This window comes from Monodon monoceros, unplaced genomic scaffold (genome assembly GCF_005190385.1).
Source record: "Monodon monoceros isolate NGI ecotype Baffin Bay Population unplaced genomic scaffold, NGI_Narwhal_1 Super_Scaffold_21, whole genome shotgun sequence".
NCBI classification, from domain to species: Eukaryota; Metazoa; Chordata; class Mammalia; order Artiodactyla; family Monodontidae; genus Monodon; species Monodon monoceros.
This window is the reverse complement of record NW_021703778.1, coordinates 128562815-128588568: the sequence shown is the minus strand read 5'-3', so window position 1 is coordinate 128588568 and position 25754 is coordinate 128562815. Positions and strand designations below refer to the sequence as shown.

Sequence of the window (25754 nt, the reverse complement as noted above, 5' to 3'; positions counted from 1 at the left end):
GATTTTTTATGTAGAGCATGAATTAATTTTATAATTTATTTGAAAGTAGTTAAAATTTAAAAAGACACCATGTCAGAGGACTGCGAGTCCCCTGAGGGCAGAGCCCACATGGGTCTTGTCACAGGGAAGGGGGGTGATGTACCACACTCTCAGGTAACCACGCCCACCTGTACCTCCACCCATGGGGCCATCTGCTCTAATCCACACAGCAAAGAGCCCACTTGGGGGTGGGGGAGAGTGAGAAGGTGGCGGGACCTACCCTGACCAGGAAGCTACCAGCATTTCAGCTCCAAGGGATGCTACAAACCATCTCCTCTGAGCCAGATTTCTACAGATTTCAGTCTTTTTAAGGACATGTACCATAGGGAGTGTCTCACTGCGCCTGTAAGATTCAGCTGTCCTTTTTGTTAGAACCCAGTTTTAAATGGTCTGAAATATTGCACAATGGAAGGAGAAAAAACTTGTTTCCCCTTCCCAAAGGAAAAGTACTGGTATTCGCTACATTTTTTAAATAATCGAGATTTTTTGAGAAATACCCCATCAAGCACAAATTATTCTAGTGTCAGACAGGGTCAAGGATATGTGCACAAGGGCCGGGCACAGGGCAGTCGCAGGCAGAAGGGGCGCTCTTACCCGAAGGACCACGTGGGAATTCTATGCTGCCCTACAGACACACACAGTGTGGCTGTGGTACCTTCTGTGGCCCGTGGGAACGCTGCCTTCCGCCTGAGCGTCCAAAGGCCCAATGAGCGCTCCGCCAGCAGGGCCCAGGAGGCCCTGGTCTGAGGAAGTGGGAGAGAAGGGAGCCAGGGTGAAGGAAGACGCCTTTGGGGATCAGAGAGCTTGAAGTTCAGATCCAAATACCTTAACCTCTCCGGGCCGCACTTTCCTCATCTGTAAAATGGGCTAATGACATGTACTCTGGTAGTTCGCCTAGCGCCCTGGGGAAGGTTCTCGGGAACTGGGAGCTCTGGTCAGTGGTGTCGAGAAGAGGAAAGGGGAGGCGGGAGAATCGGGTCCTACCTTTCCCCATGACACGTGTGAACTGCCCAGGGAGATCCCCCTCTGGCAGGGGGGTGACAGCCAGCTCCCCGTCACAGCTGCTCAGCTGGTGCGGTTGGAGCCCGCCACTGGCCCCAGCCGAGGCAGTGGCCGTGGCTCCCGCGGCCGCGGCGCTCTCTTTGCAGTCGGGGCTCTGGCTCTCCGGGCCCATCAGCGAAGGAGGGTGTGAGGCCTGGGACTCCCGGCGGCGAGCCTCGGGGGTGGCGCTTGGGGAGCTGTAGGCCTTGATGGGAGTCAGGATCATTTGGTGCAGCTCCTGGAGGGGGATGCGCAGGTTGCCCCCCTCGATGATGTCCTGGATGGTCGGAGGGAGAAGACCTCCATGAGGGTCAGGAACTGGGTGACCCTCCTCCATGCCGCCCCGCCTCTTCCCCGAGCTGTTCCCACGCAGGGCTCAGGGCTGCTGACCCCTTCATTAGAATGTTCTTTGGAAGAGCAACCATTTAAAACTGAATCATTCTATTGTTAGCCCAGGCAGAAAACTTGGAAAATACATACAGGTATGGCAAGGAAAATATGATCACTTTAAAATCCCACTATCTAGTGATGATCACTAAAATGATTTTGGTACATTTCCTTCCCTGGCTTCCTCAATGCCTTTCTTTAAACTGCATTTATTTAGTTTACATTCACACACTTTAGAAGCTGTATAACAAAGTTATACAGGGTCACATGGTGGCTTCCTGACCTGCATGTGATTTGTTTTAGATGAAGGAACATGCTCATTCACACCTTCATTCAGCGAATGACACAAGCAACACAGGCAGTGGTTAAAAGCACAGAGTCTAGGACAGATGCCTGGGTTTGAATTCTGACACTGCTGTGTGACCTTGGGTAAATGACTTAACCTCCTTGTACCTCAGTTTCCCTGTGGATAAAATGAAGGTAACAGCAGGACCTGCCTCATCAGGTGGTTGTGATGATGTTAATATTTGTAAAGCTGCAGGTTTCAGCGTTATGTGCTTCTTTGTTAAATCTGTAAGTATGTTTTGGGTGTTCTGACCTGCTGTGCACTGGGCTAGGCATGGGGATATGGCGAGAAAGCCAGTAGGATTCCCTCAGGGAGTTTACATCCTGCCATGAGATGAACATTCGTCATGCTAGAGACTAAGGCACAGGGCAGGGCTGCTGGGAGGGGAGGCTCCGTGACGGGGTGACATTGGAGCAGGAACCCAGTTGAGCCTGAGCTGCAGGTTCCCAGGAGTGCTCCAGGCAGAGGGCACAGGCACTGAGGTGGGAGCCTGGAGTGTGTGAGGAACAGCAAGGAGGGCTGGGGTAGAACAGGGTGGGGGAGGGGAGGGGTGGAAAATGAGGTCCAAGGAGCCATGGGGGCCTGAGTGTAGGAGTCAGCAGTCTGGGGCAGGGATGCAAGAATTTCTTCTACATGAGATGAGAACTGTATATACTATACAGGCAGACCTTGGACATATTCCGGGTTTGGTTCCCAACCACCTCAATAAACCAGTTATCTCAATAAAGCAAGTCACACAAATGTTTTTTGTTTTCTGGTGTATATAAGAGTTATGTTTACACTACACTATAGTCTATTAAATATTCGATAGCGTTATGTCTAAAAAAGACAATGTACATACCTTAATTAAAAAATACTTATTGGGGCTTCCCTGGTGGTACAGTGGTTAGGAATCTGCCTGCTAATGCAGGGGACACGGGTTCGAGCCCTGGTCCGGGAAGATCCCACATGCCGTGGAGCAACTAAGCCCGTGCGCCACAACTACTGAGCCTGCGCTCTAGAGCCCACGAGCCACAACTACTGAGCCCGCGCGCCTAGAGCCCGTGCTCCGCAGCAAGAGAAGCCACCGCAGTAAGAAGCCCGCGCACCACAACGAACAGTAGCCCCCGCTCACCGCAACTAGAGAAAGCCTGCGTGCAGCAACAAAGACCCAACGCAGCCAAAAAATAAATAAATAAAATAGAAGTCTTTAAAAAAAAAAAAAACTTTATTGCTAAATAATGCTAGTCATGACTGGAGCCTTTAATGAGTCATAATTTTTTTGCAATAGTAACATCAAAGATCACAGATCACCATAACAAATATAATAATAATGAAAAAGTTTGAAATATTGTGAGAATTACCAAAATGTGACATAGAGACATGAAGTAATAAGCAAATGCTGTTGGAAAAATGTCTCCAAAAGCCTTGTTCAACTCAGAGCTGCCACAAACCTTCAATTTGTTAAAAAGAAAAAAGAAAAAGGCAGTATGTGCGAAGTGCAATAAAGCGAGGTATGCCTGTAATGTATATAATCGTCTGTAATACATACATGGCTTTATATAATAAAATTAGATCCTCCTATACATAGAGTTTTATATCCTGGGCATTATTTATTAGAAAAAGGAGTGAAAGTTGATTCTGGTAGACATCTATCTGTTTGCCCGATGCTCGCAGAGGCACAGAACAGGCTCAGATGCTTGGGGCTGGAGGTCAGGGGTTGGGGGGTCTTCCGTGGTGTGGTGGGTGGACCTGCCCTGCCACAGTGCTGCCCAATGCTTAGGCAGGAGACCTCTGCCCGGGGCCCGGGAAGGACCGTGACTACCAGGGCCCTGATTACTAATGAAGTATTTAATCTTCTGAGAGCCCAGAATAGCAAGGACATAATTTTAAAAGCCTGAAGTATGAGTACCAACCCGTTCCTGGGATCCTCTCTTACCAAGAAAAATTGCTTGATGATGTCAAGGAACACAAGCTCATGGAACGTGATCATTTCTACACCCAGACCGCCCATCAATCAGTTAGAAAGAGGAAATCTGAGGACGTAGCCTTGGACAGGCATGTTTCAGTTCTGGGCAGCAAAGCACCGACAGCCCGCCCCGTCGCTGGTGGGAACCTGCTTTGTTCGCGGGTTGGAAGCAGAGCCTGAACTGTGCCTCAGCCTAGTTGGCACCCAGGGATTCGGAGGGAAGTGAAATGTTAAGTAGCCACCAGAACTGTCTCAAACCTGGCCAGGGCCACTATCCCACCTATTTCAGGGGAGAGAATCCCATTTTCCTTTTAAAGAGGCAGGCTTCAGAGAGTCTACCCTCTTCCTTCTAAACCTGGCGGAGAGGGCCGTGTGTGGTGAGACCAGCCTGCAGCCTGTGTCTGCCAGCCTGATGCGTGAGTCAGGACGCTCCTGGTCATTCCCAGTTTTCCCACTGCCCAGGCTGGACCAGCCCTTTCCCAGAGTCTGATGCTGTCACGTGACTGGTTCCTTGACTTTGGACCTGGTGATCTATCAGGGCGTGACACAGGGAGGCAAGCTAGCTGACCTATGCCAGAAGAGCCCCTGCCGCCTTTTCTGACCAAACTGTGCGCCAACTGGGCAACCCCTGCCTCGAGGTCCTCCAGTTTCTGCCAACCGCCCAGCCAGCACCTGGGTGTGGAAGGTCAGCCCTGACTGAGGAGGGGAAAGGAGAGGAGACAGAAGGGATGAGGCTTCCCCATGAAAGGGGGCTGGGCAGGCGGAGCTGGCAGGCCCCTCTGGGTGACCACGTGTACCCCTGCTGTGCCATCCCGCGTGGCAGCTACCACTGAGGGGAGCTAATGCACACTTGTGATACTCTGTCGACTGCCACTGAAACCTTGTCTGCTCTCGTCACGTGGCATGAAGGCTTCTGTAGTTACTCAGTGATGGGGAAGGAGATCTGGGTTATGCTAAGAGCCGAACTCCTTCAAACAGGGAGCATATACTTGTCCCAAGTTCAGATCTTATTCTACTGGGGACAACTACACCAACAAGGAAACCATAAACATAATGAATAACGTTGGACACTTTCTGAAAATATCACAATCAGGAATCATGCTTTGCTTGACTTCTGTTTTGACTTCAAAGCCACTGTCTCAAAGACAACACCTGGCTTGTGACCAGCTGGCAATACTCCTGCTTATGCCAGCCTCCGTGGGGTGGCACTATGACCATCCGGTTACATTCCTGACTCTTCAGAGTGAAGTCCGGAACTCAGCACTGAGGGCCCAAGTTGAGAAGGAAGCTAGCTCAATCCTGTACCCTCGACTGGCTGTGGGAATGAATTCTCCATGTTGACAAAAACAGGGAATCAGCCCAAGTCTCTACTGATCCTTCATACCATGAATATACTCCTGTGTTATGAACACAAAAAGAAGCAAAGCTGCCCGTTAACTCCCGTGCAGAGCCAAGGAGCTCACGTGAGAGCAGAAGTGGGAAGGCGGGTCCTTCCTGTACAGCAGTCCATTCAGGCAGGCACAGCTCAGGGCCGACAAGTGGGAAGGAGGCTACAATCTGACTATCCCAGCCTTCCTGGCCTGGCTTTCTTAGGTCTTGGAGGAAGACTGGTTCAGAGCCTCTCTAGGGGCATGTAACAGCCACAAGGGGCACATCATCTGGAAGCGAGAGCTTCGGCTGCCAGTGGCGGCCCCGGCACTTACGTAACTTCCCATGGCTCTATCCTTCTCTCTGTGTGAGAAGCACTGGGCTCCTCACCGTACAGATAGCACTCCTGCGTCTACTTAACCGTATTCTCCCTACGGGCCGGGCACTGTCAGACACTGGGGCTGTAAAAACAAATATGAGAGAACCTTTGCCCTAAGATGCTTACGGTTACCGGGACCCATGCAGCGTGAGGATACTGCCAGGACAGGGAGCAGTGGCAACACAGAAGTGTATGTGTGTGAGTGATGATTGTGAGTGTGTGTGCGTGTGCGAGTGTATGTGTGTGTGTGAGTGTGTGTGTGTGTCTCCTTTCTCCAGGCCAGGTTCCCAGGCTCAGAGAATGGTTCAACTTCATCATTTGGGAGTCAGTTGAAAAAAGACAGTAAATAAAAGCACATGGAAACATTTTCATTATTAAAGATAAATGCTGGAAAATCTGCCCTAGTGACCATTCTAATCTTTCCTTTTCCTTTTCTACCAAATACCTTGAGAAGTCTACACTGCCTACCCCACAGCTTCGATATCCTTTCATGCTCGCCGGTTCTTGGGTTTCTGCTTCCCCTCCCATCTCTCTGAAACCCTACTCATCATGGCTACCAGTGAGCTACTGGTGGCCACTTCCAGGGGGCAGTGACAGTCCTCATGGGATGTGACCCCTCCATGGTCCCTCCTTCGCTCTCTGACCCTCAGGGATCTGTCGCTGTTTGGTCCCTCCATGTCCTCTGCTGCCCCCCACCCAGGGTCTCTTCTCGGCTCTCATCACTCACCACACACTTCTGGGGGTACCAACCACCACTCACACACAAACGACCCACAGCTGAGCCTTTCAAAGCCTTGTGGACTCTAGACTTGTTCTCCTGGACACTGACTTGCTGTTTCTGCCTGGGTGTCCCACAGGCACCTCAGACTGCATCCGCCAGACTCAACTCCATTTCTCCCACGCTATAGCTCCTCCTCTATTTTCAGTTCCCAAATCGCATGACACCCAAGCCCACACCTCCTGCCAATGCCCGGACTCCCGCTAACTGACTCTCTCATCCTTCTCCACCGTCACGGCCCCCGCCCTGGCTCAGGGGCCCACCACTGGCCACGGGCTCCCAGCGAGTCCTCCCGCCAGCACTGGCTCCCCTCTGCTTTCCATCCTCATCGCGGCGGAGTGGCCTGTTTCATCCCAGGAAGACGTCCCCGCCAGCCTCAGCGATGACGCGGATCACGCTGGATTCTGAGAGCACCACTACACATCTATCTGTGGTACCTCGTGTCCTGAGCTCCCCGAGGGTGGGAACCACCAGTTCCTCACGGTGAGCCTCCAGTGGACAGGGGAAATCTAGTCCAAGGCAGCTCAGTAAGTGTTCAGTAACTGAGTGGAAGCGCTCTGGACCTAGAGCTTATCTGCAGTGGCTGCTGGTTATGGACTCAGCCACGGGCGGGGTCCCGGCCATCTCCTTAGAAATCTCTGGGTTCTGTGTGACGTAAGAATGCCGTAGGAGGCAAGGGCGTGATGACAGCGTTTCCAACAGCATCATCAGCTGAGGATGTCTGGGAATGTCAGAGACATGGCTGATTGGAGCCTGTCGCTGGTGGCCTATGTGGGAACGGGTTACCGACAACCCTCTCCCTGGCAGAGCGGGACAGGCGCGGCTCCCAGAGAAGAGGGAACAGAGCCAGGGGCTGAGTCCTCAGTGGATGCTGAGGAGAGCTGCACTCCCACCCCCAGGCCATCAGCTCCCAAAGGGACAAGCTCGCAGGTGTCTGGACTCGGGTGTTCTCAAGCAAGCCCAACGTGGTTGTCCACAGCTTCCCTCCTCAAAGAAGTCACACCGAGTAAACTCATCATGCTTTCTCCTTGGCCAGTAGCTGCTTTCAGACTCTGTATTACATTTGTCATCTTTTTTTTTTTGCGGTACGCGGGCCTCTCACCGTTGTGGCCTCTCCCACTGCGGAGCACAGGCTCCGGACGCGCAGGCTCAGCGGCCATGGCTCACGGGCCCAGCCGCTCCGCGGCATGTGGGATCTTCCCGGACCGGGGCACGAACCCGTGTCCCCTGCATCGGCAGGCGGACGCTCAACCACTGCGCCACCAGGGAAGCCCTGTCATCTTTTTAACATTCCCAGTCCAGTGACCCAGGGAGAAGGTCTTTTTGTGGAGTCAACATTATTCTAGGTGTGAAATATAGGACACAGAAAGTGTCACCGACTTATGACAGGCTAGATAGAAAGTCAGTGGCACGTGAGGGTGGCCCAAGCCACCTTGCTGCCCTTGTGTTTCCACGTGCTGATTTGGTCCAACGTTGCATGGAGTGGAGCCAACAGCAACTCCATCTCTCTGTCCCCCAGGTGGGTACATATCCTCAGTGACAAGAGGATATGAATGAGCTCTTGAAGGATGCTCCAGAAATAGTGCGGAAAACATCGCTCTTTTACCATAATGCTTAGCAATCTAATCCTTATGTAAAATGTTTTCTGTGCTTTTTAACAGATAAGGAGAAAGCTGGCCTGTTGAATATTCCCCCAAAAAGAACAGTTATATAAAAACGGCAGTAATCACTCTGTTAGGCAAACTGCCTGGTAAAGGAGTTGATATAAATTTAAGAACAACAAAAACAACTTCAAGTTCGCTTGGATAGGTTACTTGTCATTGGTGATTCACTTTAACTAAGAACAGGCCTTTCATCAAGGAGGTGCCGATGAGTAGCCTCTATCTATCCATCCAGAGGTTTAAAAACCCACCTTCCTTATAAAGATGTATATTCTGTAACTACATATTACTTTATATTTTATAAGATATGCCTTAAGCATAATTTTATATGTTGTCACACATCTTTGTGAATAAGGTAAAAAAAAAATTCCCATGACATTAAAATGTTTATGTGCTTACAAAACTTGCTTTAGCCTCACCTCTACCTCAGTACTTTGCTCCCTTCCAAAGGCACCCTGGGATTACCGGAAGAGATTACAACCCAAGCTCTGAAGGCAGCAAATATCAGTACCTTCCCACCCACCACTCCCAGCTGCCTCCCAGTTGCTGCCTCCCGACAGCAATATACAAGGATCTCCACAGTGCGGTTGAGGCAGCACTGACTCACAAGGCCTGCTCTCTTTTGGACCTTAGATGAACTCACAAAGTCACCAAGCCCTAAAAATGACATCCTTACTGTGGTGACATCCAGATACAATGATAGGAAGAGAACATGCTTAGGCAGTGCGCAAAAAGGGATGGTAGCAGCGAATAAACTGCTTTTAACAATGGAATAAACTCTTTTTCAGCACTGTGCACTTTTGAGATGGTTCCTATCAGAGTCACAGGGAGCCATTCTGGTAAGTTAATGCCTGAAATTTTTCTCTGGAGAGCCTACCATGCCTGCCTGTCAAATGATTTTGATCCTCTCTGTTGAAGCCTGGGGTTTACTTGGTGTTTGCCACTCTGGGGGCAGCTTTTCTCAAAATAAGATCCTTCCCTGGGTGGACAGCAGGAATGAAGCACATCTGTATGTTCGCTACACTCATGTGTCAAGATTGCAGCCTCTGATTGTGGGCTGAACACTCCTACATCTCTACAAATGTATAAAAGGCAGAAGGGAATATATATAAAACATTTCCACAGAGCTCTGGGATGGCCAGTTGTGGGATGCCTGGATGCAGGGAATAAGTCCATTTCAGCGGTTAAATTACATAGAAGCATGTATAACCAGGAAACTTCACTTCAAAATCATTTCATGTTTTTCTGACTTGGGTAAGGAAACAGCATGATACTCTCTACAAGATCTGCCCATGACACTTTCAACTGAGAATCTCCCTTGGCCCATTTTCCCACGATGAAGGTGGAAGTGGCCCATCACCCGGTAATAACTTACCCTTTCCAAAGACTTCAGGAGGTTTTGTCTCTCTTTGAGCTTCTGAATACTGATGACAATTTTGTGTCTTGCACCTTTGGTAACATTCTGTAATGAAGTAAAAGTTATATTTAAAAACATATTTTTAAGCATCAGCTTAGAGATTCTTGGAAACATTTAGTACTTTACTGTCTTCTTGGTTCCCACGTGTGTGCAGACTAGTAAATATTCATTTGTCTCTCTCTTCAACATCCATTGTCATCAACCTCTTCTTACTAAATATTGTAACTCCTCAATATCCATTGTCATCGACCTCTTCTTACTAAATACTTTAACTCCATCTGGCTACATATTTGCCTGTGTCTCTTGGCTGTGGCCTTTAGGAGAACGAGAAATAGCCAATTATCCCATCCAGCATGAAATTTCTTCATACTCTTAAAAGATGACTTTTAGGTCATACACTCACTCCTTGTGTCCAGGTTTTATCATTTCGGTCCCTTCCAGTTTTCCTGAAGGTTCCAACCCCATAGAGAGATACGCATTGCTTTCTCAAAGCTTTCCTATCTTTACCCATCTCGAGGAGACATGAAATCCAGTGCAGTTCTCACCTGGTGTCAGACAACACAGGCTGGTTTTTGTCAGTTTGCAGCCCCTCTTGGTTCTCCATAAGGAAAACTAGAATAGAGAACTTAAACCTATATTTCAGTCATCACTTCAGATAGAGGATTAGGATTCACAGTTAGGATTATGGATTTTATCTGCTTAACTGTGCCTCAGTGGTGAGCCCAAGGATTCAGTTAAACATTTGTTGACTAGAGAGACTGCAAATTTCCAAATAGGAGGTTCTTTCTCAAATCAGCTCTCTAATATAAACTTCTGATGACTCTCGCAAATATTCATCAAATTTCTCTTAAAGATGGGAACACCAGAGGTATTGCCTTTACTGAGGAAAATTAAGACTCAAATCATGTCTAAACCCACTCTTTAAGATAAAGCACTGGGGGCATATTTCTGTTTAGCCTTGACTTTGGGTTCAAGTGAATTTTTACTCTGAAAAGTCTGTGCTGGCCTCTGGCTTTGCCCTCTGTGTCAATTATTTCTTGTTTTTTCTCAAGTCGAACAACTGATGACCGAGATTTTTTTCTCAACTCTGACCCAAACACAAGAATGCTCTTAGAAGAAGTTCTCATCAGTCCTGGGGATCTCAAGGAGTGATCGAGATAAAAAAGCAGTGGGAGAAGTGTTAGGAAGTTGAAATTAGGGCCTTTCATTCTCTGAGAATGTGCAGTGACTCTGGGCTTTGTCTTACAGCTCAATACTGGCATTCAGCCAGGCCTGCAGAGGTTAACTGTGGATACTGAATACGCAGTGGGAAACCAGGATCTGCTGGGAGGTCCGCGTCCAGACCAGCCATGCCCCAAATGGTATAATCTCCTCTTCCTGCAGGGGAAATACTATTAGCCCATTCAGACCATTAATTCTCTCAAATCACCGCTCAAAGGAAACTGAGGTCAATTTGAAACATGCAAATAGCATTTTAAACAAGGGAAACAAAGACATTGGTCAGATCTATTTGCCCGAGCACGGCATGGTAGGAAACATGCTTAGTTTCAGGGGCTCTGCTGACTGGCCTGGGCTTCGGTATCCACAGAGGGAAGGAGGAACTTTGTCCTTTTATGGCACACGGAGGGAACTGACATCTGAGACCTGGGGTAATCCCATGCTCGATGGCTGTCCTATGTTATTTAGGGTGGTTAGAAGAAAATATTTTGTACAACTTTCTCCATTCCAACTAAGATCAGTCTGAATGTGTTTTTGGACAAGTGTTGGGGAAGGTCTGAGACAGGAGCTGATGCTTCTACTTCCTAACTACTAGAAGTCAGGTGATTTATAACTGGACTGGACAATATACAACCAATCTGTCATCCTCCAAACCAGCCCTGGCTGGGCAGACAGAGGGAGGGGCCCAGGAAAACAAAAGCGGGGACACAGACTCTTTGAGGTCTTGGTCAATGTTACTTCTTCTGATTCCCCCCAGCAGCCCAGAAGTGTGCACCCAGGTTATTTCTTTTTCATAACACTCCTTCTCACCCTCATTTACTCTGTGGTTACCTGTTCGTCTTCCCATCTCCTACTGGACCCTGAAGGCAAGAACCCAGCCCTACTCACCATAGCATGCTGGCCAGCACCTGGCAGTTCCTAGAACAAGGCAAGCTACCAGGTGGGTACAGGTACGGGTTCAAACAAGGTCTGCCTTGGACTTGAACGTCAGATTCCACCCGGGGTACCTTCTCGGGGATAGTCAGCCAAGCACATACCTGAGCCTCCAGCTGGCACTCAGTGAGGGCCATCATCTCCTCGTAGGTCATCTGGGAGAAGAGCGCAGCATACTTGTGCAGGCGGAGGCTTTTTAACCAGGCTGGAACATCTGTGGTGCGAGATGCACAGGAGATGGGGAGAGAAATTCAGAGGGAAAGAGAAGAGATGACAAGAGATGTGGGAAGAGAGAAAGGAAAAGAAGGTGGTGGTCAGAGGGAAAAAAACGAAAGAAAAAAAAAACCTTTATGTTACTACTTGTTTAATTTTGTCAGCAAATTACAGACTTTGAAGCCTTGATCTAGTTCTGATATTCCCACTGTTGGGCTCCCTTACTCTTTACACCAGGGGGTGGCTAACTCGGGGTCCATGGGCTTCAGCGCATACAGCAATTCTCTAAAATTACATCCCAATCTGTGAATATATGGGTGCTTTTCTGGGCAGAGGGTCATCCACAGCTTCTATAAGATTCTCAAAGGGATTCATGGCCCCCAAAATGTCAGGGATTCACTGCTTTAGCCAGACGACTTCATTTTTGATTTCGAAAGACATGACTTAGAACGTCAACTACATATGATGAGTCTTCATCCTCAAGATAATTTGTTTCTAGGTTTAGTGCAGATCCCCATATGCTGTTTCTGCCACTTCCACAGTGATAGGAAAAAATCCAGGCAGCGGCACTTTCCCCATGGGTGGAGCTGCTGTCATTCGTAGCCTGATTTTTCTTCTGACTTCCTATACCCCAGTGGGAATAAGGGCATCCTGCACTCTAAAACTACCACATAGTGTGTGTGTGTGTGTGTGTGTGTGTGTGTGTGTGCGTGTGTGTGTCTGCCGACCATTTCCCCTAGCTAAGCCATGTATCTGGATGTGTCTTTGACCTTCTCCTCAAATGTCAACCGCATATCAGGACTTGAAAGGTCCAAAGATTGCCCAGACTATGGAATAATGGGAATTCCAAAGCACATCTGAAATAATTCCTACATTTGGGATTCTAGATTTAGGAAAATTAAACAGTAACTGTATTGAAAATCCACAGGAGAATTATTACCTTGCTAAGTACAACCAAAACAAAGCACTTGCCCATGCTCTAAAGTCAGGGTTTTTGAGCTGATAGGATCTTTGAGAAGCCTCTAGAATCATCTTCCCCCACCCCAGCTCATTCTACAGATGGCAAAATTAAGTCATTAAATCTAGATCACAGGGCAAGTATGTGGTGAAATAGGGACTAGAGACAGGTTGCCAGATTCCCAGATTTTTCCTACATTGTATCAACTTTTTGTAGAATGAGGACCAAATAGCCCATCAGTGGGAGGGCTGAATAAACAGTGACTGTAAAGTCTTTGAAATGCTGAAGCATTGGATAAACGTTATTCATGCTTTCTATGAATTATCCATTACTAACCATGTTGATTGCAAGATACTATCTACCACTAAGTGCTTTATTCTGAGGTGCTGACAGAATCCACAAACACTACAAAATAAGTAGGAAACTTCTCATTTTTTAATGTTTAGAGTAGCTAACTGGGATCGATTAAAGAGGCCTGGCCTACTCTGATATCAGGCCCTGCCACCTGGGTGAACCCAACCTAGTTTCAGGGAATGTGGGTATGGGATGATCACCTGAAACTCAAAGATATAGCAGGGGAGAGTGGGCCTGGTGAGGTTACTTCTTGATTTGCAGTAATGTGAAGACCGAAGAGGAGGAATTTCTGGAGAAACAGAATTGGATAGCCAATGGCATTTTAAGAACAGACTCAGTCATCTCAGGTGAGAAGTCACTTGACTCTGTGCTTGCCGGCCCTTCATTCTACTGTGACAAGTGGAGAGTCCTTCTGGGACCATTGTTAACCACAAGAGACAGGGCTTCCCCAGCCACATACTACCAATCCTCACATCCTCCCCAACTCAAGTTGTGGTTGGATCAAGAGTTCAGGACATCTGCTTCCCTCTGGTGACATCCTGGAACTATTCGACCAGACTTGATTCTCCGTCATGCTTTTGTTGCTGTTAAAACAATGCTAATACTTCCACAGAGTGAGCAGCAAATAGATATATCTCTGGCTTTTAGGCCACTGACATGTTACTGCTTTGTCACCAGGTTTCACGTTTGCTGTTTACATCTTTGAAAGGCCCCAAGTAGCTGCTCAGAAAACTCAGTGATAGTGATTCAGAGAAGTCTGGGTAACCCAATGCCATGCTTGGGTACAGTCTGTCATAAAAGAATATGGAGCAACTTCATGGGCTAACTTTTCACTGGGTGCCCTACAGCTTAATCATGCAAAATCCACTAATGATAAAACAAATAGAATCCCAAGCTACTAAATCATGATGCAAACTGGGTGCTTTATAGGCCAAGGTGACAATACGGTGTTTTAAGAGTCGGGGAGAGTGGGGTGCAAATCTTGGCTTGGCAAGTCTCAGTCCAATCAGTACTCATTCCTTTCTATAAAAGTATTTTGACAACTAGAATTTCCCTGGTTAGAGGGATGAAGAGCCTGCCTCACTCATTTAATCAAAATGTAGGTCGCTGGGAGTCGTTTCCCCAGAAAGGGTTCCTACACAGCTTCAGAACATGGTGAGTTAGGCCTTCCTGAAGAGTTATTTCTGGCTATGTTCTGGGGGAATGCAAGCTCTTCTTGGCCATACGTGCCTTGGGTAGGCAGGTTGAACCTGCTCCTAGAGGGTCAGTTCCTAGCTCAGTGCCATGTGCCACCTCCTCCTGCAACGGGAAGTGATGAACAGAGGAGAGGAAATCCCAGTTCTTAAGAATGTAGTTTACTAACCTTTCACCCCCTGGTTGGCGGTGAGGCACCTTCCTTTGCCAGGGATTAAAACAAAACTCCATTAAGAGGGAAACACACCAGAGAACTGAGTGCCTTGACCATTTCACTCCTCTGAAGCCAGGAACTCCAATGACTTGGAGGCTAGATTCTATAAGATGTTGGCCAGGGACAAACTCTAACTGAAAGCTCAGTTCCTTTCCCATGGTCCAGATACTACATGGTTGGATGCAAAGCTGAGAACCAGCTAACATAACCTCAGGCCTATGGTTGGAAGACACAGACCAACAGGGGTGTTTCCTGGAGTGGCTGATACGTGATTGAAAGCGTGCATTCCGCCTGGGCTCCTGCCTCTGGTTGGCGCACAGCCATTTAACTTCATCTGGGCTGCTTCTGACGGACATGCCAATGGAGGTCCCAGACTAGAAAGTTATTCTCTTATGCAGTGTAAGAAAGATAAAGATGATTTTACTACATGCTGGGACTGACTTCCTTGCCAAGTGTGGGAATCCTGATATTTGCTGACTCGACATTTGTTGAATGCCTATTATGGGGGCTAGGCATGTCCCTGCCATCAAGGAATTTTTAATACAAAAAAAAACAGGTAACTCACAAAAAAATGATAAAAGTTGCAGGACAAGTGCTAAGTCTACTCAAAGTTCTGCGGGGGTGGGGGGGTGGGGCGGGGGTGATGGGCACAGAACAATGGGCATTTGGGTTTGCCTTGGGGAGTGGGATAGCGTCACAGTAGCATTTGTCTGGGAGTCACTGGGCAGATCATAATGAGGAAGCCGTCTCAGGAAGCAGGAGCAGTGCATAAGCAAAGCAGAGATGCAAGAGAGCATTCCAGGCCAAGCAAAGGCTTGGGTGAATTCTAGAGAAGAGCTTAGACATAAGACGGGACAAATAGGCAAGGGTCAGATGACTGGGATTTCTAATACCGAACCAAGGAGAGTCAGCCTTGGCTTGGGTGATGAGAAACTGTTGAAATCTGAGCAGTAGAGGCACAATCAGATGAGTACGTAAGAATGATGACGGCTGTCGATGTAAAGGCTGGGCTGGATGAAGTGGGAGTGGAGGCCAGGAGATGAATCCAAGCTCAGGAGGGCAGTGGCAGAGGAGAAGGAAAGTAGGTAAATCCACAGCACTTGAAGATTAAGGAAGTATAGGGAATAAGGGAGAGAAAGGAGCCTAAAATGGTTCCTCTGAGTAGGTTTGGTAGGAAAGTACAGGGGAGCATCAGATTTGGGGTGAGAGGAGAGAGATGGTGAACTCCACTTTAGGTCAGCTGGGTGTCATCACCTTTGAGCCATCCAGGTGGAGAAGTCAACTGGTCAAGACCTCTGAAGAGGGGGCTGAGCTGGAGAAACACTTTCCTTGTCAGTAGCACATGGTAGTTGTTTTAGCCACGGAAGTGGGTGAGATTACTCAGGGAAGAGGGGAGAGCCAAGGTGGAGCCCTGGGAGCACCAGGCTTTTAGGGGAAGGTGAGGGAAGAGAAGCCCATGAAGGAAACTGACAAGGGCAAAGGGTAGGAAGTTTCTGGGAGAAAGCAGCACTATCCATGTGTGGACAGTGGGCTCCCATGCCACAGTGTCCATCCTTATGAAGCTCCTCTACATCTTGCTGCAGTCCACGGTGGTTTATCTTCTCATGGGCGTTTTTGATAATAGTGCTTCACCCATGTTTTATACGCTGGTACGTCTACCTGTTGGTCTTTACCAATGGGTCAAGTTTCCAATTACGCTTTCTATTTGCCTTTTAAAGTTCGGATAAATCAGCCACCGAAAGGCTTTGTGGTGCATATTACAGCTCACACGGAAGCTGGGCTCCAGTTAGAACTTGGGCTGCTTTGCTCAAATGCCTGCTGCTGGAACGGCTGCAAATATCATTCAGGTCAACAGGCCATGCAGCACCTGCCCCCCAAACAAGGAGGCCCCACACGAGAGAAAGATGGAACCAATACTGCAGAAGAGCTCAATATGGGGAACGATGTAACAGGTAGGGAGTAAGGCATCCCTGGAAGACAGAACCACGAGCAGCCGCCTTTTCCACAAGAGGCTTCACTGTGGTGGTCCTGGTACCTGCAAATGGAAAAGCAACTCCCATTTGCCACGGAGAGCCAGGCTAATCTCAAACAACTCCCTCTCTCTCTCCAAGACACGACTGCATCCTTGGTCTTGGAGGGAGAAGAGCCAACGTAGGAACAAGAAGGGACTAACTCTTCAGGGTTGAAGCAAGAAGGAAAACATGTCTTTCGAAAATGAAGAAGTCTAGCAGCACCATTAAGATAACTGAAGCCTATTTTTGGCCAGAGCGGAATGAACAGCCCCATTCTGTACCAGCCTCTGAGCAAAAGAAAGAAGGCGCCTTGGTCTCGGGTCCCTGTGGGGCTGGAGCAGGCTCCGCCATCCTGGGACGTGTCCATGGTGGCCTCCGGCTTCCACGCTTGTGGGGAACATGTGTGGGTCTTGGAAGGCACAGAGATGGTCGAGTTTGGGTAAAATACCCTCTCTGAAGTGTTTGATACAAACAGAAGGACTAAATTTCTCCCAGTTTCCATCGGCTATGACACCCGTAAGTGCTGTTCTACTCTTAGCCTGCTTTGCGTCAACAGCAGCTGGGCTCCACATTGACAGCTGTCCTTAAAGCACTTTAGCTGAAGACACACACTTTGTAAGAAATAGCAGCTGTAAGTCTCAGGACCTTTAGAATTTGGGGGAATCCTGGGGATTTACTTTTCAAAGATATCAGGGCCTCTCAGCCTATCTGAAAAGAGGGAGCACAAGTCTGAGCCCATTAGGACCTATCCACACAGGTCGTATGTTGGCATTTGGGAATAAAGAAAGTGAAGTAAGTTTACTAAATCCTGGCCTTTAAGTTAGATGAATTCGAGACAGCATCTAGAAAGTCAGCATTCAGAAAATAGGAACTTGTTCCCATGACAGCCATGCTGAAAAGTGTCCCAGCCACACAAGGGGCTGTGTCACTCCCTTTCCATCATTCACACCCTTACGACCCTCAGAAATGCTGTATTCACAACCTTTCTTACAAAGGTTTCTGATGGGTTCCTTTGTCTTACAAAAATAACACTTTTCAATATTTTTTTTTCCTCATCTCATTCTAAGACAGGCAGAAGTTCAAAGGTCTACAACTCAAAACCCCAAACAAGCTATTTCAGAATAGGCAATATATTTCCTTTGCTATGGAGGAAAAAAGTTTACGTAAGTTTCATCTAAGAAAGATTCTTTAGAAAAGAAAACCTGAGCCTATTTTCATGGTTCCCTCCGCTCTTAATCGCTATGTTTCTATCAAGGTTACTGGACCCAAAGGTTTCTTTTTTACCTTTATCATGTCTATATGCAAACAATGTAAGTTTAAATTACCCCTATATTTTTACACTAACATAGTGCCATACCTCATAAGTATACCAGCCAATGTTAATTCATAATGGTGAGGCCGAAGCTCATCTCAAGAGAAACAGACCCCAACCCCCATCTCTACCTCTCTCACACCGACAACTGCAATGAGAAAATCATGGAGCTTCTCAGTCTTAGGAGACTAAATCTATGGGCCTTACTAGCCAGAAGTCTAGTAAATTCCCCACAGGAACTTCACCACAGGGAGGCAGAATGCTAGGGAGGCTGAGCCAGGGGAGAGCATGGTGCGCTGTGGGCCTGGCTGGCGCGCCTCCACTGGAATCTTCTACAGGTGCCCGCACTCAGCCTGCCGCACGCTGTCCTCCCAGTCTGTTTCTTTTCCGATTTACTCTTTGCTGTCGATGACATCATGGGCTACCCAGATGTCCCAGGCAAAAAGCTGGGCATCGTCCTAAATTCCTCATGCTCCATCCCTGTCTACATTCAATCAGTGCAATTCAATTCAGAGCTCTCTCAGGTCTATCTTATGAAGACCCCACGAACACACTACCTTGTCTCCTTTGTTCGTCTTGGTCCAAATTCATTTTCCTCCTCAGGTACTGAAACATCCCCCACCGCCCAGCTGGCCTCCAAATCCAGAATCCCCTGCCCCTCTCCTACTTTGGTATGTCTCCCACTCTTCCGTTCAGGTCCTACTTCTGATATGTAAATCTAAGCAGGTCATTCTGCTGCTAAATTCCTTCCATGTCAGGATAAAAGCTCCAGTCTTTTGCAATGCCTAGCATCTGGCTCGTCCCTCTCCAGACACTGCTCCCATGTGCCCCTAACACACAAGCCATCGGGTGATGCACTTGGTCAAGCTGTCTCATAACCATGCTTTCACGAATAACATTCCCTCTGCATAGAATGCCCTTCCCTCACCTTATATATTTGGCTAATCTGTAATCCTGCTCCGAGCTGAAGCTCCAGGCCTCTCCCCCTCCAGGAACTTTCCTTGACTTCCCTCCACTTTGAATTAGGGCCCTCCTTGCTGCCTGCCTCGACCCAGGGCAAGTCTCTGAGACAAGGTATTTTCACAGATGTGCACATGCATCAGGTCTCTGTTTGTGGCTCGCATGATAGCGAGTCCCTTGAGGCAGGGACCATCTCCTTCACCTCTGTCTCCCCAGTAACCAGTCCAAAGCCTCTCTCAGCAAGCACTCAAGAAAGGCAGCTGACTTGCTGAGGACAAAAATGAAACCTGTTAGTCAGTCTTTCTTCCCTCGTCTCTGTTCCCATAGACCAGCCATATCACTCACGAACAGCCCTTGCCTTCGGATAAGTCTTTAGGTGTTGGGTTTACACAAAATTTCTGAAGACGTGATGCTAATAGGAGGGGCACATGTACTTCTCCCACCAATGAAATTCTGTTCTCTATTTTCTTTTCCTTTCAGGAATTTATGGGAATGTCATGTTTTTCCCCCTCTTGGCCACCTGGAGGCTTTGTATGAGCGAAGGGGTAAGAGAGCACATTCTACTCATGTGATATGGAGGGGAGAAGAGTGGAACGGAGTGTCAACTTAGAATCGAGAATCTTTCCCCTGGGATAAGTCACGGCGAAGCTTTTGCAAGGAAGAAGGACCACTGATTTTAGAAACCACCATCAGCCTAGGCAATCCGAACGTGTATAACCAGTAGCCTCCCCAGGGCATGTTGAAGGGGAGCTTCCATGTCACCATTCAGTGTCCCACTTCTGTTCACTAATTTCTAGTTGAGTAGCCGATCCCATGCTTCCCTGAGCCTGAGATATTAGTTTGAGATCCCTGCTGCCAGGGACATCCACTCAGTGCCTCAGAGCTGACTTAAACCTTCAGGATGTGTGTTTACTATAAAAGGAAAACACAGCGAAGCAGGCAGATGACGTTAATCCTCTGAGAGCAGGAGCTGGTCTACTTGGGAGGGAACTTAGTGACAATCCCTGGCAGGGAACGCTGACACCAAGACGAAAAGAGGGAGAGATGGATGTTTTTGAAAAAATAAGAAGGGCAAGAATGCTGGGCTGTGAGCTTTAGTTCCCACTCTGGACCCAAGAGGCACATTCCTAAGGGACGATGTGTAGCCAAACCTGGCTCATCTGTCTGGATGAAAAGGAAGCCTCGGATGAACACAGCGTTTCGGCAAAGTACGCACAGCTGCTGTCAAGAAGGATGAATTCACACTAAATTAAGCTCAATTACGGGAATTTTTATTCTTTTCCCAAGGTGTGGGGTGAGGGCTGACATGCATCCCCTGGAGATTTGGAACTCCTCCAAATTCTTGTTCCTACAGATTCCTTGTTGTTCTCGTAAACTGGGTGTCTAAAAAGTAGGGAAATAGCAATTAGATGATGGCATCCTGAAGTGGACCAGAAAGTAGCTTTAAAAGGCTGACACTCCTGCCAAAGGGCCAGGTCACAGAAAGGAAGAGACATGGATCCAAGAGGAAGAGCTAGCTCTCTTTAAAAGCACTTCATTTGATTTCAGATTTCATTTCTCAGAAAAATACAAATTAATTTGGAAATTTAAACCGGTGCCTGCTCTTGGACAGGGGAATCGTATGACACACTCTTAGGACAGGCTTGTTAAGGGTTGCTTCTGCGCTCTCCTGGGAGGCCATCCTGAGCAGGGCTTGATGGTGGGAGTCCTCAGGGGTGGCCTTCAAGGGAAGCTGTTGCCAGGGGCAGCGGGGGAGGGGCATTCGTGTGGCATAAACACTGGCCCCGACACTCTGGAATGATGCTGTTTTCAGGTGTGGATGTTCCTACGGCTTGACCTACCGGCTGAACTGCAAATATACTTTTCCCACACATAGAACCCTCATCGTCTATTATGTTCCTTCCTTCAAATAGGTTTTGCCATTTCATTCACTAAGGACTGTATACGTTGGGAGAAGGACCATTCAATAGGTCAGCAGAAGGTGGATATACACAGAAGAGGGTCCTCTGTTTAGTCCTGCCACCAAAGAGCCTGTTTTCTGATCACATGCCTCGGGCCTATACAGAAAATCTTGGCTATCAGATCTTATCTGCATTATTTTCCGATCGAAGAAGCTCTGAGGGGACAATTCTCACCGATTCTAAAAGAAGGAATCAAAGAAGAGGATATATGGGATGTTCCTTGAACTTTGGAATATTTCGGCTTTTATTCTAAAACAGGGATAGGACATTTATTCCATTTTTCTCTCATTCATTTCTCTTTAAAAGCCTGCTCTCATTACTCATTTCTCACCTCGAAAGGCCAGCATGCAATGAACAAACATTTACCTGCTTTGGGAGAATATCTAAGGTATACAGAGGGCTTCACAACCAAAAACAAAGAAAGAAAACCAAGAAAAGAAAAGGAAAAGAGAAAGAAAAGATAACGAAGCTCCTATAAACAGAGAGCAGACCCAGCATTCCTCTGGGCGAGGCCTGTGTCCTGGAGAACAACAGGCTTCCTGCAAGACCCTCCAAGCCCTTCAACGTAAAGGCCAGGCCTCCTTCCCACAGTTACCAATTAGAACCGCACGTAGCTTTCTTGGAAACCATCTGTCCAGACACTCCACTTGTCCAGATGCTCCACTTCACTCGGCAAGAAGCTAGTCCTGAGTAACCATGGCTTCCACCCGTCTTGGGCCAAGCATGGCTGAGCCTCCCCTGCTACTCATCCCCCGGGGCTCAGCTGCTTGAACACAGAACCATGTAGCATAAACTCAAAAATGGGTTTTGGTAGGTCTCCAAAATTATGACACATTTCCCCGAGAACTGTGAAAGAGAAAGAAAAGAGGACACACATCCCCACCGTGCCAAAAGGAGCCATTGTTTTTGCTGCCTGTTAAACACCTTTGATGACCCATTTGGATCACCAGAGAGAGGAAAACATCAAGATGTGTCCCACCCGCTCTGGGCACTCAGTACAGTATCCACCACAGATTGTGGTGGGATGGGAGGATGCTGGCCTGAGCAGCTGGGAGGGAGGAATGCTCCAGGAAAGTGTCTTTGTGTCAGATTCATGTCCCCTGGTGGGCAAGCTCCATTTTTCAGCCTGGCGCTCGCTTACAACCAGCACCTGGGCAATGGCGGGCATCTCCCTGTGCCACGCTTCTGTGGTGGGGAGGAAACTCAGTACACAGCCTCCTATGTCAACACTAGTTCTTCTCAACGGTACGATCAGAAACAGCACAACCTCAGGACTATGCATGCCAGCAACGAGGGCACCCTCAGAGCCTCCCCTCAGCATCGTAGTCCCAGGAGCACGACTAGCTCTTGTTTCTCCATCTAAAATTGTTATTAATGTGTCTCTGATGAGCATCTTTCCCTAAGGCCTTCCCAGCCCTTGAACAACTTGCATCTAAAAATACAGAATGTGCGTATCCTCTCTGAACCTACCATGGGCAATTTGGAAATCTCTATCTCCCGATGAGTATCTTTAGAATAGGAGAGATTTACAGGGCAGTGTAGGAACATTTATTTATGCTGCACAAAAGGCTGTTATCACCTGTATGCAAATCTGCTATCAGGCTTAAAACACTGTCAGAGAGTCTCAGTGGTAGTTTTTTCATGTCCCTTAAACAGATGCAGAGAAACAGGGTTTGCAAGCTTCTTTGGATATCAAAGGAAAAGGGAGAGAGGAAAGAAAGCAACACTACGATTGTACACTAAGAGAGATTTGAAAAAAGATCCTGCGGTTTGTTTTGCTAAATTATTGACGGTTCCCTGGCCAAAGCAGTGAGGTAGAAGGCTGGAGCAGCTCAGCGTCTTTACAAACAGGACAGACCAGGAACGTACGTGCAAACAGTAGATGCTATCACCGCCAGCTGTGACACATTTAATTGTCTGCAAGTCACTGCATTCAAAAAAAAAAGAGGGTGTTGACCTCTCTTGCTCTTCCCAGGTTTTGGCAAGAAGCCCTGGAAGGGGAATCCGAGCCCTTTCCTCCACGGTCAACTCCATCAGCCTGGGGAGGGGCGGGCTCCTTCCTCCTCACTGCCTATCTGTCTTCTCACCCTCCTGATTCCAAATAAAGGGATGGACTCTGTTGCCAGTGGTAGTCACTCACCTTTCATACCACTACCTTCTTCTTGGAATGTGTTACGAGCAGTGGTCTGATCTTCTAAGTGTTCACTCCCACCACTTCCTGAAGAGGCTACACTGCTTTGTGGTGACAGGGGGGCATGATCGGATGGGAGGCACTGGGGTCCTCTAGCTCGTAAGTCCTCATGAGACATCCATCCATGTCCTAGAGGCTGGTTTGGCACATTCATGGGTGGGGTAAGGGACACAGATCGTTTCAAAGGGCTGTGGTGTGCCTGGCCTGAGAGAACTGGAAAAAAAAAAATAAAATGAAATAGGTTATTCCCCCCCCCTTTAGCCTGGGCCGCAGAAGAACCCACAGTACCTCTTCACCCTGAGAGATGGCGCTGTCTTATTACTGCATCAGTGGGCATGGGGTGGCCCTTCCCTTCGGGGTGATTAAAAAGGATGCTGTCTGTACCTCTGGGTGGGTTGGGCTTCTCCAGGGAGGCTACATCTATAGTGCCCAGACCTGTGCTTTTGTGGGTTGGGATCTGGGTTTAGTTCCAACTCTAGAAATCAGGATTTGGAGTAGTGGGCTACTACTACATAAATCAGGTGAGGCTTGACAGTCTGGCTAAGTGGCCATCTGCCAAGACTGAAAAGAACATGTCCTGGATAATTTTTTTTTTGCCGGGGAGGAAACACACAAAACCCGACATTACCCATGTCGTTAAGGGTGGACTTCTGGAAGGGCAGGCAGGCCGGTCATCATCGTTGGGGGATCTTTGCTGGGCTGAGCTAGACGAAGTGGACTAGTCCTTCCAACCAGGAATCGGGGGAACCATCACCTCTGAAGGGGTTGCAGGCTCAGCGAGGGGCCCAACACTACCAGGGGTACGGGACACAGCAGCTGTGCGTGAAAGGGCCGATTCTTTCTCTTGGCTTCACAGGTTAATTGCCAAACTTTATATTGAAAACACTTCCAGGTAACAAGGCGTTCATTCAGAAGCCAGTGGGGTGCTCTCAGTAAGCTGGGAATGGTTTCTACCAGCGTGCTCAGCCCTTCCGTGCAGTGGGCAACATCTGTGTAGCCCCCAGTTTTAATTTCTTTTCCAGAAAACCAGGAAAAAGCAACAACTCACATATAACTAGCCAAATTAAATTGAGGTCATTCAAGGGAGGGATTTAACCAAAATCAACGCCGAGGGAGCCGACGTTACCCTTGGTTGGTTATTCTGGGCGTGTAAAGTGACAACCTTACAAAATAAGTCTATTCATAACTTTCTCTCTGCGCTGGCTACTGACAGGTCCAGTTTATTTTGACTGCTGCAGTGTTAACATGGAATTGAGCCACATGCATTTTTAAACATTTTTCAGGGAAGCCATTAAGTTCCATCTCAGGCTCTATCCCCTCCGATGAGGTATTTACTCTCCCAAGTCCGGACTAGCAATGCTTTGCTGGCGTTCATCTTTGCGCGTTTTTTAGTCAGCAGACCTGACATCCCAATGTAAGAAGTTCTGCTTTCTGTTAAACCGCATTCTGGTGCGGCAGCACCCACATAGAGACCTGAACAGCAGGCTCCCTTGCCGCCCACTTAAAAAGATAAAGACCAGAGCCAAAAGTCTGAGTGTTTGCAAAAAGTGTGTTTGGGGCAGTAGAGGTGAGGGCAGGCTGCTCCTGGTCAGCTGGCATTAACCAGGCCCTGAGAGCCATGGGGCTCACACCTCTGCTGTCAGTGTTTCCATTTGGCTTCATGTGGCCAGAAGGTCAGTCTTGTGTGTGCAAGAGGGACAATCAGAAGGGCTAGAAACTTCCTTATTGACAAAAAAGGGAGGGAAAAAGGGAGCTGCCGAGTTTAGTATCTGTAACCTGAGAAATATTTCTAATTTGGGTCGATTCTATCAAAGGCAAGGAATTATCATCTAATTTCAAAATATGCAAAGGGAACACTGTTAAAAATTTTTTTGGATCCTAACAGGCTGAAACAGCTTGCATTTCCACTAAATAGACTATGGAAGAAACTATTTTAAAAGGCTCCCTGGAAAATGCATTGCTACCTGGTTGGATCCGAATTAGCAAGAGAAAAAGAAAAAGAAAAAAGAAAAAGCAGAAAAAGAAAAAGGAAGCAGCAGCAAAAATGAAGAGAGAAGCCAGTAGGAAGAAAAGCCAGACATCCAGAAAATTCATTTCATGCCTGTCTAAGTATTTATACAAAATTGGGCAGACTTGTTCAGGGCTGCCCCAAGTGCTGGGACTTTCCAGCTTAGATGTCTTTGCTTCCTGGTACCTCTGCAACCATTTCAGAATATCTGGTAGATGATCTGAACGGTGCCAGCCAGGTGTGCCCAGAGTGGAAACGGGGGCTCCTCTTCACAGCCAGGATTAGAGTGAGCCCGAAACCATAAAAACAGGCCTTGCCAAAGAGAGACACACAGCTCAGAGCTGCTGGAACCCTTAGCATTCCACCTGGTTAGAGGCTATAACTGAATCCATAACCATGAGTGGTAACACTGCTAAGAGAGTCCCCGTTTTTGGATGTGGAGAACAATACCACACACAGGTAGCAGTTGAATTCTGTTATTAGATGAAGCCAATTTGCTTCTTTCCACCGAAAGTTTTCTTAAAATCCATGCTACCTCCCCACTGATGGGTGTCCTTGGGGAGGCTGTCAGTGTCCAAGGAATCTACTAAATGTTTACCTAACTTCCCAGGACTTATAGGGATTTGTTCATAGAAACCTACATCCATTTCTTCATATATCCCTGAGCTTGACCGAAGCTACAGGGATTATGGCACAAACTTGGTTGGTCTCTGTCTCCAATAAAAATCAATTATACCTGAGGTACCAGGACCTTTTCCCAGGGACTTTCTACCTAAGGCCCCACTCTGTCTGTATCATAGAGATTCCCACAGCTGGCACCAAACTCAGAAACGTCCCCTTAGGAGCGAACCTGCCATAGCAA

The 25754-nt window shown here is 47.8% G+C and overlaps 1 protein-coding gene across 5 annotated transcripts in view; it reads right to left on the bottom strand.

The window, feature by feature from the left end:
• The window catches only part of SAMD4A (sterile alpha motif domain containing 4A), a 234979-nt gene that overhangs the window by 30147 nt on the left and 179078 nt on the right, over positions 1–25754 (bottom strand). For 4 of the 5 annotated variants that reach the window (XM_029237921.1, XM_029237918.1, XM_029237919.1 and 1 more), the window contains exons 4-6: positions 11620–11729; positions 9323–9409; positions 1024–1357 (exon numbers count right to left, since the gene is read on the bottom strand). In XM_029237921.1, the coding sequence (XP_029093754.1) occupies positions 1024–1357; positions 9323–9409; positions 11620–11729 (531 nt within the window). Of the gene's footprint in view, positions 1–1023; positions 1358–9322; positions 9410–11619; positions 11730–22833; positions 23098–25754 lie in introns of all 5 variants that reach the window. The other variant, XM_029237922.1, reaches the window with a different exon arrangement.